Raw genomic sequence first — 17,291 nt, forward strand, 5'->3', positions numbered from 1 at the left:
GGACGTCCTGACCGCTCTGAAACATATGGTAACTAACGCCTTAGCACCCTGAAACACATGCTAACAGTAACAGCTTCTACCTGGATGTCCTGACCGCTCTGAAACATATGGTAACTAACGCCTTAGCACCCTGAAACACATGCTAACAGTAACAGCTTCTACCTGGATGTCCTGACCGCTCTGAAACATATGGTAACTAACGCCTTTAGCACCCTGAAACACATGCTAACAGTAACAGCTTCTACCTGGATGTCCTGACCGCTCTGAAACATATGGTAACTAACGCCTTAGCACCCTGAAACACATGCTAACAGTAACAGCTTCTACCTGGATGTCCTGACCGCTCTGAAACATATGGTAACTAACGCCTTAGCACCCTGAAACACATGCTAACAGTAACAGCTTCTACCTGGATGTCCTGACCGCTCTGAAACATATGGTAACTAACGCCTTAGCACCCTGAAACACATGCTAACAGTAACAGCTTCTACCTGGATGTCCTGACCGCTCTGAAACATATGGTAACTAACGCCTTAGCACCCTGAAACACATGCTAACAGTAACAGCTTCTACCTGGATGTCCTGACCGCTCTGAAACATATGGTAACTAACGCCTTTAGCACCCTGAAACACATGCTAACAGTAACAGCTTCTACCTGGATGTCCTGACTGCTCTGAAACATATGGTAACTAACGCCTTAGCACCCTGAAACACATGCTAACAGTAACAGCTTCTACCTGGACGTCCTGACCGCTCTGAAACACATGGTAACTAACGCCTTAGCACCCTGAAACACATGCTAACAGTAACAGCTTCTACCTGGATGTCCTGACCGCTCTGAAACATATGGTAACTAACGCCTTAGCACCCTGAAACACATGCTAACAGTAACAGCTTCTACCTGGATGTCCTGACCGCTCTGAAACATATGGTAACTAACGCCTTAGCACCCTGAAACACATGCTAACAGAAACAGTTATACCATAACATTCGGAAACATGGCAACATTCATACAATTACAATTAGAATTTAGGCATTTGGGCAAGACACTCTTCATCCTGAGCGATTTACAGTAAGAAAGAACCGCACATGGTAATCTATCTATAAATGCACCAAGTCTCTGTGTGTACGTACGTGTGTATGGACGATTGGACGTCTGTAATCAACGTAACTCAAGAACCGTTTGACCCACCGACTTCAAACTCGACACACACTTGGAGAACTTGGGATGCTGGGGTGCAAGTGGTTAACAGAAGTTAACATGATAATATCGTTATCAGGCAGAAGCTTTGAGTCACTTCTGCTACACCTACAACACAACACACCGTGTGTGTGTGTGTGTGTGTGTGTGTGTGTGTACGTGTGTGTGTGTGTGTGTGTGTGTGTGTGTGTGTGTGTGCGTGTGCGTGTGCGTGTGGCCACACAGGGTGTGGTGGTGGACGTTTCTCCGGCAGACTGCAGTGCGATTGAACCTCTGCCCAGAACCTTCACACCCAGCCTGCAAGAGTTCCAGGTAATCACCTAGAATTACTTCATTAAGTAATGCATTACTATACACGCTAACCCATTACTTTATTAAGTAATCCATCCTGACGGGCGGGATATGAACAAAGCCGGCCCGCACATCACTAGTTCCTATGGTTCAGTGAGAGAGATTAAACTTTATTATTTCATGGCTCCATCACTAGTTCCTATGGTTCAGTCAGAGAGATTAAACTTTATTATTTCATGGTTCCATCACTAGTTCCTATGGTTCAGTCAGAGAGAGTAAACTTTATTATTTCATGGTTCCATCACTAGTTCCTATGGTTCAGTCAGAGAGAGTAAACTTTATTATTTCATGGTTCCATCACTAGTTCCTATGGTTCAGTCAGAGAGAGTAAACTTTATTATTTCATGGCTCCATCACTAGTTCCTATGGTTCAGTCAGAGAGAGTAAACTTTATTATTTCATGGTTCCATCACTAGTTCCTATGGTTCAGTCAGAGAGAGTAAACTTTATTATTTCATGGTTCCATCACTAGTTCATATGGTTCAGTCAGAGAGAGTAAACTTTATTATTTCATGGTTCCATCACTAGTTCCTATGGTTCAGTCAGAGAGAGTAAACTTTATTATTTCATGGTTCCATCACTAGTTCCTATGGTTCAGTGAGAGAGATTAAACTTTATTATTTCATGGCTCCATCACTAGTTCCTATGGTTCAGTCAGAGAGATTAAACTTTATTATTTCATGGTTCCATCACTAGTTCCTATGGTTCAGTCAGAGAGAGTAAACTTTATTATTTCATGGTTCCATCACTAGTTCATATGGTTCAGTCAGAGAGAGTAAACTTTATTATTTCATGGTTCCATCACTAGTTCCTATGGTTCAGTCAGAGAGAGTAAACTTTATTATTTCATGGTTCCATCACTAGTTCCTATGGTTCAGTCAGAGAGAGTAAACTTTATTATTTCATGGCTCCATCACTAGTTCCTATGGTTCAGTCAGAGAGAGTAAACTTTATTATTTCATGGTTCCATCACTAGTTCCTATGGTTCAGTCAGAGAGAGTAAACTTTATTATTTCATGGTTCCATCACTAGTTCATATGGTTCAGTCAGAGAGAGTAAACTTTATTATTTCATGGTTCCATCACTAGTTCCTATGGTTCAGTCAGAGAGAGTAAACTTTATTATTTCATGGTTCCATCACTAGTTCCTATGGTTCAGTCAGAGAGATTAAACTTTATTATTTCATGGTTCCATCACTAGTTCATATGGTTCAGTCAGAGAGAGTAAACTTTATTATTTCATGGTTCCATCACTAGTTCCATCACTAGTTCCTATGGTTCAGTCAGAGAGAGTAAACATTATTACTTCCTGGTTCCAGACAGTTCCAGACACACAGAGCGAACAGGACCCGGTAGGACGACCCATAATGCATCGCTCTGCAGTGAGCCAGGCCACGGGGGAGGCGGTCTACTGTGATGACCTTCCGCTGACCTCTGGAGAGTTATTCATGGTGCTGGTCACCAGTACCAGAGCACACGCTAAAATCATGTATGTACATGCTAATGTCATATACTGTATGTTTTTTTTCATTTCATTTCAACCTTTATTTAGTTCTCGGATAACACACTGAGGGCTGGGACCCTCTTTTTCAGTGGTGCCGAGATTACAACACATCAACAATGTACAGTTACAATGTAACATACAGTAACATAAAACAAGAAAACAAAACATAGATAAATAGAGTAAAATATCACTGGTAATAATAATAATAATAAGGGAACATTGCATAGTGCTCAATTAAAACGGGTACAGTTGATATTTACCAGTGTTGATATGTCAAGATGAAAGCGATATAGAGAAGGAAGAGAGCTGTGTATACTGCTACATGCTAACATCATGTATGTAGCCTACTATACACGCTAACATTATGTATACTACTACATGCTAACATCATGTAGACTACTACATGCTAACATCATGTAGACTACTACATGCTAACATCATGTATGTACAGGTTAATGTAGGGATATTCAACTAGATTAGGCCGGGGGCCACAACTGTAGAATGATTTTGTGTGGGGGGCCGCACAGCGGAACATTTGTGGGTTCTCAAAATGCATTTTGAGCTCAAACATGAGGATTTAACCAATTTATGTAAGGGTCCGGGATAATATCTGGCTAGGTGGTCATTATCGGGAGATATTTCAGTAAATTCACCCTGGAGGTGAATTATATTCCGACAATGACCACCTAGCCAGATATTATCCCGCTTATTACATGGGCGACCTAACATAAATTAATAAATTGATCCAAAACACAACAAAAAAAGTATTTGCGCTGGCTGCGTCTGCCCAGCATGCAGGGCTGGAGCACTGTCGGAAAACAAGGCAGTGAGTTGATCAAATAGAATCCATTTCCGGGTACTGCTTAGCCTCGGTCCCAGCCTTACTCGTCTGCGAACAGAAAACTGCTAGTCTGGGTACTGCTAGTCTATTTCTAGCTCAAATGTTTTCAAAAACATTTTCTGGGTCTGGAACGATGGAACGTTGGAACGTCTGGAACGATGGAACCAGAAAATGGCTGCCATTGCTATGCCTTATTTGTATTGTATTAACAGAGAGGTGAACGTCACTGAGGCTCTACGGGTTCCAGGTGTTGTTGACATCATCAGACACTCAGACATTCCAGGTCGGAAGGTCAGGACCATGTTTGGATACCATGAAGATCTGCTGGCACACACCCAGGTACTGTGTGTGTGTGTGTGTGTGTGTGTGTGTGTGTGTGTGTGTGTGTGTGTGTGTGTGTGTGTGTGTGTGTGTGTGTGTGTGTGTGTGTGTGTGTGTGTGTGTGTGTGTGTGTGTGTGTGTGTGTGTGTGTGTGTGATTGGTAAATGGTGCATTTACATAGTGCCTTTATCCAAGGCACTTTACATAGATTGTGCATTACATTCACACACACATTCATGCACCGATTGCGGCGGAAGCCATGCAAGGTACCAACCAGCACATCAGGAGCAAACTTGTTGTATCTTCTGACAGGTGTCGTGCGTGGGGCAGATGATCTGTGCGGTGGTCGCTGACACCAAGACCCACGCTAAACGAGGAGCTGCAGCCGTGAAGATCCGTTATGAGGACCTGCCTAACCCCATATTCACCTTGGAGGTACGCACTGCACTGTTATCAACACTAGAGGTCAGTAGTGTTCAGTAATGAGCATAGATAGAGAACCCCTCCTACAGCCCAGCTACCACCTGTCGTTTTGGATCTGCTGCTTATGTGCCTGATCAGTGAACCAATTCATCACTAAACCATAATAAATATATTGCTCATTTTATATTCAAGCACTGAAAAAACTGTTGCGCCTTTCTTCGTCCTTTTTTTCAAACTTGACTACGGTAGCGGTGGTCTCAAAAACATAAGGGAAACTTTGACAGGAAAAGACTCGCTCACCCGCCTCGCCATATAGAAAATAGAAGTAAAACTTCTTAGACTCATGCTCCTAAAGTGCTCTGTGACCGTTTCGGTCCTAAGACCTTCGTCAGTGCTATATTATGTAGCACTGACGAAGGTCTGAGGACCGAAACGTTTGCTTGTTAATTGAGGACAAGAAACAATATTTCAGTCTAAGAAGTTTTAGGACCTCATTTCTTCTTTCTCGCACAATTTTTCATTTCTCGCACAGTTTCTCATTTCTCGCACAATTTCCCATTTCTCGCACAATTTCTCATTTCTCATTTCTCGCACAATTTCAAAATTTTCTTTTCTCATTTCTCGCACAGTTTCCCTTATTTTATATTCAATAACTATATATTCCATTCAAGAGTTGTCCTGACTGGACTATATTTTGCCAAGACACACTGTGATTGGCCAGTAGTTACTTTGATAGACAGTTTGCCATTTCCAACATGGCGCGGCTTGGCGCCTGCAGATACAGAGTCGGAGGAGGTGTCTACCTTTCTATGTATATGGTCAAGAACATGGATATTAAAAAAATAGATGCCTCATTGGTCAAGATTGCCAATATCGCCTCCATGTTCCTTAGGTTGAGATACAGACTGGCACATCCCTAGTATTTATTTTATTTTATTTAAACTGCTGTACTGTCTTTGGCAACTGAATGTCTGTGGCGGGATCAATAAAGTTTGTATCTTAAACTAGAACGTATAATTATAGCTGCAGTGATAAGGTGTTAGGTGTGTCTGTGTTTACTCAGCCAATCAGAATGAAGGGTGGGATCATGTGAGTGTGTTCAACAGGAAGCCATTGAGAGGAAGTCCTTCTTTGAACCTCATAGAATGATCGAGAGAGGCAACGTTACGGAGGCCTTTCACACCGTCCACCATGTTTATGAAGGTAATATGATGGTATACTGTACATGTATTGTACATCATGTTTATGAAGGTAATATGATAGTATACATGTACATTAACATTATGGAGGCCTTTCACACAGTCCATCATGTTTATGAAGGTAATATGATAGTATACATGTACATTAACATCATGGACATAATAATGTATTGCTGTCAACGATTAAAAATGTAGGCCTATGTAAACAGGGTTTCTCTTTCCATGTCACCAAATCTAAACAATCTGGGAAATGTTTTTGTCAGAGAGGTTTTGTTTTGTTTTGATTCTTAACCGCCAGAGTTCATAAATGTAATGCATTAATTCATGTATCACATGTAACTCCGTGTAATAAACGTCACAGAGTCACACACCTGACGGAATCGCAGGGTTGATTGATCCATTTTTTGGAACACAGTTCTTACATGAGGTGATGCTAAGACAATTGATCAATACATTTTCAATACAAAAACATACTCTGCGAGCCAGGGGTAGCGGGAGTGACTACATCACTACTACTACTTATTATTATTAATAATAATTTATTTTTAACAGGACAGATTGCAATCGGCGGTCAGGAACATTTCTACATGGAGACACAAAGCATGCTGATCCTTCCCGTTGGGGAAGACAACGAATTTAAAGCATACGTGTCCACGCAATACCCTGCTTATACACAGGTAGGCCTATGCAGGTCTACTGTATGATCTACAGGTACTGTACCATCCACATGATCTATACATCTGCAATAAATATTATTATATTGTAGATGTATAGATTGTGTGTATGGTACATAAGTCAATGTGTATTAACATGTTTTAACATCTTTATGTTTTAATGGTGTTAACATGTTTATTAACATGTTATGATGAACCTGCATTTCAACATGCTTTTAACATGTTTAAGGATTGTGTAGCAGAGACACTGACCATCCTGTCCAAAGTCAGACTATAACCTGTTTATAAAATGTTTTAACGTGGCAGTTAACATGTTTCTAACGTCCTTGTAACATATTTGAGCATGTTTAAAGCTGTTAACGTGATTTAACCCATTCTGAACGGGAACCCCTTTTGGTGTTTTAAGAATTATGTTATGCTTTAGCTATTGGAAAATAGCAGATCTACAAGTTTGTAGGTCTGCTATTTTTGAAAAATCGTGAAAATGTAGTGCAAATCTTGACATGAAATATTGTCCAGAGTCAAGTTTATAAAATGTTTTAACGTATTTTTAACGTGTTTTTAGGAGTGTATCGCTGAGACGCTGGCCATCCCGTCTAACAGAGTGAGCGTTCACGTGAAAAGACTGGGAGGAGCTTTTGGAGGAAAGGTCACCAAGACCGCAATCCTAGCATCCATCTGCTCTGTAGCTGCATATAAGTATGTTATCACCCTAGCAACCATCACCCCTGTAGCATCATATGAAGCAACCATCCCCCCTGTAGCATCATATAAGTACATTATCACCCTAGCATTCATCATCTCTGTAGCAGCGTGCAACTATGTTATCACCCTAGCATTCATCATCTCTGTTGTATTGATATGAACGGTGAACGGACAGCTCACATTGATGTGAATAGAAAAGAGATGGAAACACGAGACAGCTGCATTCAAGTATTTCTCTCTCTGAAACATTCAGGGCAACAGTTACACATTTCTTTCCAATAGTGAATGTGTTTTTATTCCAGGACAGGCCGTCCCGTTCGGTGTGTTTTAGAGAGAGGAGAGGACATGTTGATCACTGGAGGTCGACACCCTGTCCTGGGACAGTACAAGGTGTTGTTGTTGTTGTTGTTGTTATTGCCATCAAACATGACCTATAATAATCTCACATTTTACGTCATGCATGGTATAATGGTTGTTTTTTGTTTTTATTGGTTGTTGTGTTGTAGGTGGGGTTTATGAATGATGGGCGGATCCAAGCTGCTGACATCCAGTATTTTACAAACGCAGGGAACACCATAGATGAATCTCTACTGGTGAGTTTACCTCAACCTACCTACCTACCTACCTACCTACCTACCTACCTACCTACCTACCTACCTACCTACCTATCCATCCATCAACGTCTGTCTGTCTGTCTGTCAGGTGGTAGAGAAGATCATGCTTCACATTGACTCCGCCTACAACATCCCTCACCTGCGTGGGAGAGGCGTGGCCTGTCGCACTCACCTGCCGTCCAACACGGCGTTCAGGGGCTTTGGCGTGCCGCAAAGCATCATGGTCCTGGAGAACATGATCACTGATGTAGCCGCGGTGCTGGGACGACCCGCACACGAGGTACCTAGTTATTACCTTCATTATTACCTTCACGAGGTACCTAGTTATTATCTTCATTATTACCTTCCTTATGACCTTACTTAATTCCATTAGATAGGGTAACCGTCATACATGCATTCATATCTTCACGACTGGATTACTGTAACTCACTGTACTCTGGTATGAGCAAGAAATATATATATATCTCACCTCCAGATGGTGCAGAACTCTGTGGCTCGCCTTCTCACCAACACGAGAAAACGTGAACATATCACACCTATTTTAGCTCCTCTTCACTGGCTCCCTGTGAGCTTCAGAATTGATTTTAAGATTGTATTGATTACTTTTAAAGCTCATGGTCTAGCTCCCATTTATATAAGAGATTTGCTGCAACCGCATAACCCTGTGCGCTGCCTTAGATCATCGGATAGGGCCCTCCTAGTTCCTCCTGCAACGCGTCTGGTCACTCGGGGCCTTTGCGGCTCGGGCACCTTTGCTCTGGAACTCCCTGCCCTTGGCTCTTAGATTAGCAGAATCAGTGCCTTCTTTTAAAACGCTTTTAAAAACACATCTGTATGCCAAGTGTTTTTCCTAATATTGTTTTTAATTGTTCTATTGACCTGTTATTTTCTTCATGTTTTATTGTCTCTGATTTTTTTTTGATGCTTTGTTGTTTTGATGTTTTTCATGACTACTGTTTTATAACCTGTCTGTAAAGCACTTTGTAACTATATGTTTGGAAAGGTGCTATACAAATAAAATCTATTCATTCATTCATTATGCATGTACAGTAACCTTATGCATGTGTGTGTAGGTGCGTGAGGTGAACATGTACAGTAACCTTATGCATGTATACTGTAGGTGCGTGAGGTGAACATGTACAGTAACCTTATGCATGTGTGTGTAGGTGCGTGAGGTGAACATGTACAGTAACCTTATGCATGTGTGTGTAGGTGCGTGAGGTGAACATGTACAGTAACCTTATGCATGTGTGTGTAGGTGCGTGAGGTGAACATGTACAGTAACCTTATGCATGTGTGTGTAGGTGCGTGAGGTGAACATGTACAGTAACCTTATGCATGTGTGTGTAGGTGCGTGAGGTGAACATGTACAGTAACCTTATGCATGTGTGTGTAGGTGCGTGAGGTGAACATGTACAGTAACCTTATGCATGTGTGTGTAGGTGCGTGAGGTGAACATGTACAGCGGCCCGTCCGTCACTCACTACAAGATGGAGTTTGATGCAGACAACCTGCAGCAATGCTGGAGCGAGTGCAAAGTCAGGTCTGTTATCATATCTTATGTCTTTTATAGTGTATATTTTGGAATATCAAATGATCTGCTATTCGATCTATTAGACATTAGACAACATTACATTGGACAACTATTGGACATATATATCTATTTAATGATGTTATTTTGATTTAAACAAAAAAATTAGATTAAGTGTTGTTTAACACATTTGATATGTAGGACAGGTATACAAAATTAATTACTAATTAATTTTGCGCCATGCGGGGGGGCGCTCTTGACGAGCAGGCTCGTCTTAAGGCGTTTAATATCGCTAGAACATTGCCTCACTGTGTTTCATTCTTTGAAGCGCTCTGGTTGTTTGAAGTTTTGTTTAAATGATGATGTAAATTGACCAATGAGATGAAGTGTTGTTTAAATGACGATTTAAACTGACCAATGACATGAGGTGTTGTTTAAATGATGAATTAAACGTACCAATGACATGAGGTGTTGTTTGAATGATGAATTAAACGTACCAATGAGATGAGGTGTTGTTTAAACTCAGGTCAGACTACGAGGCCAGACGTCTGGCCACTGAACAGTTCAACCAGCGCCACCTCTGGAGGAAGAGGGGAATGGCAATGATTCCTATTAAATATGGAGTCGCTTTTGCAGAGAGCTTCCTTAACCAGGTCTGTCTGTCTGTCTGTCTGTCTGTCTGTCTGTCTGTCTGTCTGTCTGTCTGTCTGTCTGTCTGTCTGTCTGTCTGTCTGTCTCCTGATTTGTGTCAGTTAACGTGGGTGTTAATGTTGGTGTTAATTGTGTGTGTGTGTGTGTGCATGCGTGTGGTTGCGTGCGTGCGTGCGTGCATGCGTGCAGGCTGCAGCTCTAGTCCACATCTACAAAGACGGTTCTGTTCTGGTCAGTCACGGAGGAACAGAGATGGGTCAGGGAGTCCACACCAAGATGCAACAGGTACTGCAGGGTCTCCACGTCATCCCACAAAGCTCCACTGTGAGCTCGGAGATCGTCGATTTTAATAACTAGTCCTTATCCGTTGTATGGACAATTTCCCCCCCATAAATATATTTAATTGCTCTTCATTTTAACTTGTATAATATATTTGTACACTTACACACAGATGTAACAAATATACGTGGAGACATTTGAAAGGTGAAGATGCCTGTGGAGCCCCCCATTGAATGGCATTTGTATGTCTGTTAAATGTGAGAGTGTAAATGGGTCAATTGTATACGCTGTCTCTGAGTCACATGAGACCCCCATTACTATTGTAAAAGCAGTAGCGAAACACACACACACACACACACGCGCGCGTGCGTTGCGAAAGTAGCGAGACACACACACACACACGTGCGTTGCGAAGGTAGCGAGACACGCACACACACACACACAACACACACACACACGCGTGGCGAAAGTAACCCGGACAGTGTGGTGTCGAAACAGGGCTCCGTTACGCCCTCCATATTCATATGGTCAATGCCTGTGTGAAAAGTGGGAGTGATTGGTGCAGGCATTGAGGGGTTACGGTACTCACAGTGACACACTCACACACACACTCAGACACTGTTAGAATTATAGTATGATGATGATGATATGTTGTATTATGTTGTTATGACGCCAGGTGGCCAGCAGGGAGCTCCACATCCCCCTGTCTAAGGTGTACATCTCCGAGACCAGCACCAACACGGTTCCAAACACCTGTCCCTCCGCCGCCTCCTTCGGAACCGACGCCAACGGCATGGCTGTCAAGGTACTGTAAACTGTCACGGTACTGTAAACTGTCACGGTACTATATTTATACTGTCAAGGTACTTTAAACTGTTGAGGTACATTAAACTGTCACAGTACTGTAAACTGCTGTCAAAGTAGTCAAAGTACTTTATTTAAACCGTCAAGGTACTTTAAACGGCCAATGTACATTATTTTGTCAAGGTACTTTAAACTGTGGTGTTCTCACTGTTCTGATGTGCTATACCGTAGACGTCATAAGCAGGTGACCCTGTGCGTCCATCCATTCTTCTGTCTACGTCGGGAAATAAGCGGATTATACTGTATTAATTAAACAATGCCTTAAGCTTTAGTTTTCAAGTTACAGACTTGGCTAAGCAAATGTGAACCAAGGCCATTTCACTGTGAAAGTGACATTTTGGCCCCGTTTCCCAAACTGCCCCAGCCCATCTCACATGACTCAAACTGGTGCCACGAAGCTCCAACACAGCTTATGGGGCTGTACGGTGCATAGTTTTCAAGTTACAGACTTGGCTAAGCAAATGTGAACCAAGGCCATTTCACTGTGAAAGTGACATTTTGGCCCCGTTGTCCCAAACTGCCCCAGCCCATCTCACATGACTCAAACTGGTCCCACGGTTTCCAGCGTAATTCACTGCGTTTTGTGACAAAACAAACATTGCCACATTCACAGAACGCAACGAATCAGGCTGTAAACCAGGCTAATAAAATGTACTCTTTGAAAAACTCTCCCCCCCCCCCCCCCCCCCAGAATGCCTGTCAGACGCTGTACCAACGACTCGAGCCAATCAGGAAGCAGAAACCAAAAGGATCCTGGGAAAGCTGGGTACGTTGAAGCAAGGCAGATATAGCGTTGATATTGAAACGTGCTGTTTAAATATACTGTTAATTATAGTGTTCACACTGAAAAAAATCACACTTGTGTAAAGTGAGGGGCGCCCACTGTGGCTGCCACATAGCGACGCACAGGCGGGCATTGATTAATTGCAGAATCACTGCCACTACATACGTTACGAAACATGAATGCAGTGTGTTATTGTATACTACAATGAAAAATGATACCCCCCCCCACACACACACACACACACACACACACACCTTGAGCTGTCCCTGGAAGCCACAGACAGCTGTGGTCAGTGGATCGGGAAGCCACCGAACGGTTAAGGCTCATACATAGTCTGGATTTTCGGTGGTTAGGTGACCACCGAACTACAACATGACGTCACGCGCCGCGGTGAAGAGCAAACCACCGCCACCGCTCCAGCCCTTCGCTCTGTTTTTACTCACCACCGCTCAACGTTATTTCAGCTCCGGTGGTCAGCTCACCACCGGAGCGGTGGTCATCTCACCACCGAAAATCCAGACTATGAATAGGCCTTTAGTGTGAGAGTAGTTAATTAACCTTTAACCCATTCTGACCTGACAAAATGTGTAGAATCTTCAGTTTTCTGAAAAAGCTATGTTTCTATGTCAGTAGCTCTTCGATTTTTCAAAAATAGCAGACCTACAAGCTCGTAGCGCGCCACTCGGTGGCGCGCTATGAGCTTGTAGATCTGCTATTTTTCAATAGCTAAAGCATAACATAATGCTAACACCAAAAGGGGTTCCCGCCCAAAGAAGTTGTTGGTTCTTTTCACACAAAGTAACGCGACCAATTACATTTTCAGTAACTGTAACCCAAAGTGTAAGATACAGAAGGTAGTTACGTTATACACTATTTTGATGAATACCGGAAGACTCGACCCGGTGCTTGCCCGTTTTTCCTCCCGGAATTGTCACCAGTGAGGGGGATAACTTTGTAATATGCTATTGGCTGTTTGTATTCTTTTTGGAAAAATATAAAAAGATACTCCTGTCGAAAGGCTATATTATTTTACTTATATTGACCCTATAAACAATTTAGTATTATTTAGTATATGTAAGGTTTTGCACACTCAAATGGTACCTCGTCAGATAATCCCCACATATCCTACAACAACTTCTGTGAACAGACTTCACTGTAGTAGCTTTTCATAAATTATATTTGTACTTAGGCTGTCTGCTGTCATGAAAGTTTATAGTTAGAGAAATTCAAAGTCCAGCCGTCTGCTGTCCAGCCTCTACCACCCCTCACATTGGGGAAAATTCTGGGAGGAAAAACAGAAACGGGGCGAGTCTTCTTGTTACCATTTTGATGCTATATTCACTCATTGTGCAGACAACACTTTGACGTAGAACCTCTGTCCTCTCCTGGACGTTCCTGTCCAACGTGATGTCATAGTGATAATGATGTCATTGTACTGATGCTGTACTTCCTGTCAGGTGAATGCAGCGTTCTTTGAGAAGATCAGCCTGTCTGCTACTGGATTCTACAGGTACACTACGCCACGCCTAGTAGTCTTATTCATTTGTGTTGAGAGTAGATTTTAGTGACATTGAGATGATGATTTAGTGAACGAGGTGCAATCATTGTCAAAATGATGCTGAATGAGGGATCCAGCTATAGAGTCCCTCAATGCACTCTTTGATAAAAGAGAAGATCCTGCCCAAAACTCTCGTTCTGTGCGTTTGTGCGTGTGTAGAGGTCCAGACTGCTACATGAACTGGGAGCAGATGGAAGGTCAACCTTACGCATATTTCACCTACGGAACAGCCTGCTGTGAGGTGGAACTGGACTGTCTGACTGGAGACTACAGAGTAAACAGATTACACATTGTACCTTTCACATTACACCTTGTGTAACTGGAAACTATATAGTGAGAACAAGTTATTAATGCACACACACACACACACACACACACACACACACAGATGTACAATGTTTTGTCTCTGTCTAGACGTTGAGGACAGATATCGTGGTGGACATCGGTCGCAGCATCAACCCGTCTGTGGACATCGGACAGGTGAGACGGTTCACCAGGACCAGCTCTAATCAAGCAAAGTATTTTCCAGATAGAAGGGGTGTTCAGGTTGCGTGTATTTCCCAGATAGAAGGGGCGTTCATGTTGCGTCTGTACACTCCAGATCGAAGGAGCGTTCCTGCAGGGCGTGGGTCTCTACACCCTGGAGGAGCTGAGGTTCAGCCCAGACGGCGTTCTGCTCACCAGAGGTCCGTCTCAGTACAAGATCCCTGCCGTATGTGACACTCCACTCAGCTTCAACGTTTACCTGCTGCCCGACGTACCCAACCCTCACGCTATCTACTCCTCTAAGGTAGGAACCCAACGTTTGTTTTCTTGCATAGTGCAAGACATACAGTACTATTGTATATACCGTTGTCCTGTATTGACGGTGCTTCTTGCTTTTCTTGCCTCGTATTGCTGCATATGACAGTACTCTTTTTTTTTTTTCTTTTTTTTTTTTTTTGTCAAATATGTTTTTATTGAACAGATTATAAATTATTACAAACATTATGATATGAAATACCTTTTTTATGAAACAAAATTAAAGAAAAAATAAACGAGACAAAAAAAGATAAAGAAATCCCTTAACCCTCCCACCCATACTGCTCAGTGACACTGCATACTATGTAATAAGATGATAGAAAGCTCATGGAAAACATCTGAAAAGAAAATGGCGTACAGTCAACCATATCAATGGTATCCTGTCTATTAATTGTTTCTACTCAGGAAATGGACAAGGGGCAGCCAAACCTTATCAAACTGTCTCTATGTTTATGCGAGTTACGCCTTTTTTTATTGATTTTTGAAGGGACAGACAGTAGGCTGACAGGAAATGGGAGAGAGATGGGGGGATGACATGCAGTAAAGGCCGTGTCGGGCTCGGGAGTCGAACCCGCGGCACACTGCGACTGGATCACCAGTGAGGTGCCCAGACCGTTACGCCACGGCCTGGGCCTTTTTACCTGTACTTTACCTTACCTTATGAACAGTACTCTCTTTACTCTTTTCCTGTAACTCTTGACTGCCGTACTGCCTCTGGGCGACTGCATTTCCCCCCGCGGGATCAATTAAGGTATCCATCCTCTTCCTGTTTCCACTCCTCCTCTTCCTGCCACAGGGTATAGGTGAGCCCATCCTCTTCCTGGGCGCAGCTGTTTTCTACGCCATCAAGGACGCCGTGGGCGACGCCCGCCAAAACTCTTCTCTGATTGGTCCATTCCGCCTGGACAGCCCTGCCACGCCCGAGAGGACCTGCCTGGCCTGCCAGACCCCGTTTACGCAGATCGTACGTAGGGTTACATTTAACCCATGTTTACACAGATCGTACGTAGGGTTACATTTAACCCACGTTTACACAGATCGTACGTAGGGTTACATTTAAACCATGTTTACACAGAGTGTACGTAGGGTTACATTTAAACCACGTTTACACAGATCGTACGTAGGGTTACATTTAACCCATGTTTACACAGATCGTACGTAGGGTTACATTTAACCCACGTTTACACAGATCGTACGTAGGGTTACATTTAAACCATGTTTACACAGAGTGTACGTAGGGTTACATATAAACCACGTTTACACAGAGTGTACGTAGGGTTACATTTAAACCACGTTTACACAGATCGTATGTAGGGTTACATTTAACCCATGTTTACACAGATCGTACGTAGGGTTACATTTAAACCCGTTTTACACAGATCGTACATAGGGTTACATTTAACCCATGTTTACACAGAGTGTACGTAGGGTTACATTTAAACCATGTTTACACAGAGTGTACGTAGAGTTACATATAAACCACGTTTACACAGATCGTACGTAGGGTTACATTTAAACCACGTTTACACAGAGTGTACGTAGGGTTACATTTAAACCACGTTTACACAGATCGTATGTAGGGTTACATTTAAACCACGTTTACACAGAGTGTACGTAGGGTTACATTTAAACCACGTTTACACAGATCGTACGTAGGGTTACATTTAAACCACGTTTACACAGAGTGTACGTAGGGTTACATTTAACCCACGTTTACACAGATCGTACGTAGGGTTACATTTAAACCACGTTTACACAGAGTGTACGTAGGGTTACATATAAACCACGTTTACACAGAGTGTACGTAGGGTTACATTTAAACCACGTTTACACAGAGTGTACGTAGGGTTACATTTAACCCATGTTTACACAGAGTGTACGTAGGGTTACATTTAAACCACGTTTACACAGATCGTACGTAGGGTTACATTTAAACCACGTTTACACAGATCGTACGTAGGGTTACATATAAACCACGTTTACACAGATCGTACGTAGGGTTACATTTAAACCACGTTTACACAGATCGTACGTAGGGTTACATTTAAACCACGTTTACACAGAGTGTACGTAGGGTTACATATAAACCACGTTTACACAGAGTGTACGTAGGGTTACATTTAAACCACGTTTACACAGAGTGTACGTAGGGTTACATTTAACCCATGTTTACACAGAGTGTACGTAGGGTTACATTTAAACCACGTTTACACAGATCGTACGTAGGGTTACATTTAAACCACGTTTACACAGATCGTACGTAGGGTTACATTTAAACCACGTTTACACAGATCGTACGTAGGGTTACATTTAAACCACGTTTACACAGATCGTACGTAGGGTTACATTTAACCCATGTTTACACAGAGTGTACGTAGGGTTACATTTAACCCACGTTTACACAGAGTGTACGTAGGGTTACATTTAAACCACGTTTACACAGATCGTACGTAGGGTTACATTTAAACCACGTTTACACAGATCGTACGTAGGGTTACATTTAAACCACGTTTACACAGATCGTACGTAGGGTTACGACCTTTACTGCATGTCACTCCCCCATCTCTCTCCCCCATTGTCAGCCTACTGTCGGCCCCTCCATAAAAGAATATAAAAAATAAAGCCGAAAGCCGAAAGCTCAAATTTAATTATATCAACAAATCATTGGACGGACGGACGGACAGCAGACAGACAGACAAATCATATTTTTGACAGTGATTTAATTTGACTTTCAGATTCCTACCAGCAGAGGGGGATGTTCCAAACCGTGGGCGCTGAATTTATGAAAAAAGAAGAAATATACAACAATGAAATATAATCAGTGCTAATGTATTCACATTAACCTTGTAAACTGAATGCAACTAATATCATGCATTTATATTCACATGATGCAAAATAATGTTGGTGAATAATTAAAACATAATTTAAAAATAAATCAGCAGCAACAGCAGCAATAATGTAATGGGTTGTCAAATTTATATTATAATCAT

General features: G+C 42.3%; 1 protein-coding gene across 6 annotated transcripts in view; it reads left to right on the forward strand.

The window, feature by feature from the left end:
* aox6 (aldehyde oxidase 6) overlaps positions 1–17,253 on the forward strand; it is a 42,843-nt gene extending 25,590 nt beyond the window's left edge. For 4 of the 6 annotated variants that reach the window (XM_083757602.1, XM_083757601.1, XM_083757603.1 and 1 more), the window contains 21 exons: positions 1,428–1,514; positions 2,872–3,041; positions 4,110–4,236; positions 4,531–4,653; positions 5,748–5,844; positions 6,393–6,517; positions 7,080–7,213; positions 7,522–7,609; positions 7,726–7,812; positions 7,922–8,113; positions 9,276–9,376; positions 9,891–10,017; positions 10,205–10,300; positions 10,971–11,099; positions 11,850–11,924; positions 13,400–13,452; positions 13,660–13,774; positions 13,915–13,980; positions 14,102–14,290; positions 15,098–15,265; positions 17,037–17,253. In XM_083757602.1, coding sequence (XP_083613728.1) covers positions 1,428–1,514; positions 2,872–3,041; positions 4,110–4,236; positions 4,531–4,653; positions 5,748–5,844; positions 6,393–6,517; positions 7,080–7,213; positions 7,522–7,609; positions 7,726–7,812; positions 7,922–8,113; positions 9,276–9,376; positions 9,891–10,017; positions 10,205–10,300; positions 10,971–11,099; positions 11,850–11,924; positions 13,400–13,452; positions 13,660–13,774; positions 13,915–13,980; positions 14,102–14,290; positions 15,098–15,265; positions 17,037–17,087 — 2,400 coding nt within the window. In that variant the 3' untranslated portion in view covers positions 17,088–17,253. Of the gene's footprint in view, positions 1–1,427; positions 1,515–2,871; positions 3,042–4,109; positions 4,237–4,530; positions 4,654–5,747; positions 5,845–6,392; positions 6,518–7,079; positions 7,214–7,521; positions 7,610–7,725; positions 7,813–7,921; positions 8,114–9,275; positions 9,377–9,890; positions 10,018–10,204; positions 10,301–10,970; positions 11,100–11,849; positions 11,925–13,399; positions 13,453–13,659; positions 13,775–13,914; positions 13,981–14,101; positions 14,291–15,097; positions 15,266–17,036 lie in introns of those variants that run through there. The other 2 variants (XR_014568768.1, XR_014568769.1) reach the window with 2 other exon arrangements.
* Positions 17,254–17,291: the final 38 nt, after the last annotated feature.

The sequence above is a fragment of the Protomyctophum parallelum genome, assembly GCF_964188405.1.
Source record: "Protomyctophum parallelum genome assembly, chromosome: 22".
In the NCBI taxonomy this organism is placed as follows: Eukaryota; Metazoa; Chordata; class Actinopteri; order Myctophiformes; family Myctophidae; genus Protomyctophum; species Protomyctophum parallelum.